The 2203-nt window shown below is 40.1% G+C and overlaps 1 protein-coding gene across 8 annotated transcripts in view; it reads right to left on the bottom strand.

Annotated features, from left to right (window-relative positions):
* The window catches only part of LOC126498042 (cytochrome P450 2J4-like), a 139957-nt gene that overhangs the window by 104129 nt on the left and 33625 nt on the right, over positions 1–2203 (bottom strand). Inside the window, exon 9 of one of the 8 annotated variants that reach the window (XM_050136375.1) lies at positions 1925–2178. The exons of the other annotated variants lie outside the window; for them this stretch is intronic. Coding sequence (XP_049992332.1) covers positions 1940–2178 — 239 coding nt within the window. The 3' untranslated portion in view covers positions 1925–1939. Of the gene's footprint in view, positions 1–1924; positions 2179–2203 lie in introns of those variants that run through there. 8 annotated transcript variants of the gene reach the window in all.

Genomic DNA, 2203 nt, shown 5'->3' with positions numbered 1-2203 from the left:
TCAGGCTTTGTTGACTGTCCATGGAAGCCTTGCCCTTAGGGAGGAATGGATGAGGAGTGGGCAGCTGGGGGGAGTTGTTGATAGGGGTGGTAAGGTGGGAAAAGAGGGTTGGGAGGGAGAACTGTGGTTGGAATGTAAAATGAATAATAAATAAGTAAATAAGTGTTGCCTTGATCATGATGTGTCTTCACAACAACAGTACTGTAGTAAAGCCAGTGACCATCTTGATTGAGAGATGCCTAAAAAATCCAAGGTTGCTGTGAGGTCATTTCAGAGATTCCTGGCATGAGGGTCATGGAAGTAAGAAGAAAGTCCTGTCCTGAGCAGGGCTGATAGCATCCAGTTGGCTGGCCTTTGACTCTTGGTAAGCCTGACTCTTCCTGAGCCCCTGTGACTGTGTTGCTGTGTCTGCTCATGACCTTCACAGTCCAGCTCTCTCCATCCCTGCAGGAGACTTTCAGATATTCAGGCATAGGATACTTCCTAAGTCCTTTTTATTGCTAGACTTTCAGGTTTTTTGGAATTGGAAGCCACTAGTTACCTATTTCTCTTCCTCTCCAAGTTGCCAAAGGCCATTTTGTCACCGTGTGCCTGTGACCGTGTAAATAAAACTAGTAATATTAATACACTCTTGGCAGAGTTGTTCCACGTTGATATCAGAGCTCATGATATCAAAGAAACATCCCTTTTCCATTTTTCCCTTTACTGCTCTCTCTCAATCCTTATTTATCTCTACTAAGGGTCTGTTAACTATGGGAAGTTCTACCCTTGAGTACATCACCATGGGTGTTATAATAAAGCACACTGAGTAAGCCATGGGAGCATACCAATAAGCCTAACCCCTACATGGTTTGTGCTTCTGTTTCTGCCTTGAGTTCTTACCTTGTTTTCCATCAGTGGTGGACTGTGCTAAGGAACCCAAGTGAAATAATCCCTTTTTTCTACAAGTTACTTTTTGTTATGATTTTTATCACTGCAATAGACAACAAACTAAGACAGGGGATTTCAATGACTGAAGAAGATTGGAATTTTGGATTAATTGGTAGGGGAAAACCTACTCCTTTACAGTCATCACTCCCAATCTGGGGGGAAGGGGTGCATAAGCTGAAGCCTTCACTAACATGTCTCTCATAGTGTCAGCAAAGGGAGCATCCCTTCAAAGATGCACTGTCTGTGCTCATATCTGCTCTTAACCTGAAGAGGACAATTACTCAGCTGGAAAACTTGAGTGGTATGACAGTGTTCACCTGGACTTTGTAACTTGAACGTATGGAGTTTAGCTTTTGTTCTTTTGTTGCCAAGGGCTTCATCAGCAAGCTTGGTTGCCACCCATGACACTATTGGGAAATGATGGATAATTAAGTAGGTGTCAGCCTATGGTTTGGCATCTGAGATATGCCCTGATGGGATATTTCAATTTCGGTTGCTTCCTTTCCCTGCTTCCTTGCCACCATGAGGCATTTATTTTCTTCACACACACACTTCCAATGGATGCTCTGTCACACCGTGAGTGCTGTTCAATTACCTCCGACAGAAACTTCTAAAAGGATGAGTCAAACAAAGCTTCCTCCTAAGAAGTTGTTCATCTCAGATACTGCTTCAGTGAGGAAAATGGACAGTCTGTGCTAAAGGCTACCTACATGCTTTGTTTTTCATCAACTGCCCCCCAGAAATATGATCTATTAAGTGAAATAAGAAGGTTGACCAAGGCTATCACAAGTGGACTTCACTAACCTTGCTTTTATGTTCTATGACACTCCTTATAAATTACTATTTTAATATTATAAACTTGTAAATATTATATTAATATTACTTATATCAATATAATTATATAAATTGGAATTAATTATATTAATGAATAGAAGATATCTATTAATTTATTAACTCTAGCATATGAGAGCATATATCAGGAGAACATGGGAATATATGAATTAATTTTCTATCTTCTGTGATAACAATAATAATTATACAGTTGGTTATGTTTTCCAAAAGAAGAGAAGCTAATATCTACAGCGGTGTTGTTTTTGATTTCTAGAGATGCTGAAGGAAAGCAGTTACATGCCAAAGATAGGATTGTCATAGACAATCCAGACTGTTGTTTTGTCAACTCAGAGGGTGTTTCAGATCTGCCTCTTCTGGTCCTCATGCCATCTCCAGGTAATGGAATTTCATTCACATCTGTCAGAAATATTGAAAGCAAAAC

This window comes from Alexandromys fortis, unplaced genomic scaffold (assembly GCF_014885135.2).
Source record: "Alexandromys fortis isolate MF-2015 unplaced genomic scaffold, M_Fortis_MF-2015_v1.1 scaffold_13, whole genome shotgun sequence".
Taxonomy (NCBI): Eukaryota; Metazoa; Chordata; class Mammalia; order Rodentia; family Cricetidae; genus Alexandromys; species Alexandromys fortis.
The sequence above is the reverse complement of the archived record's forward strand: the minus strand, read 5'-3'. Positions and strand labels throughout refer to the sequence as shown.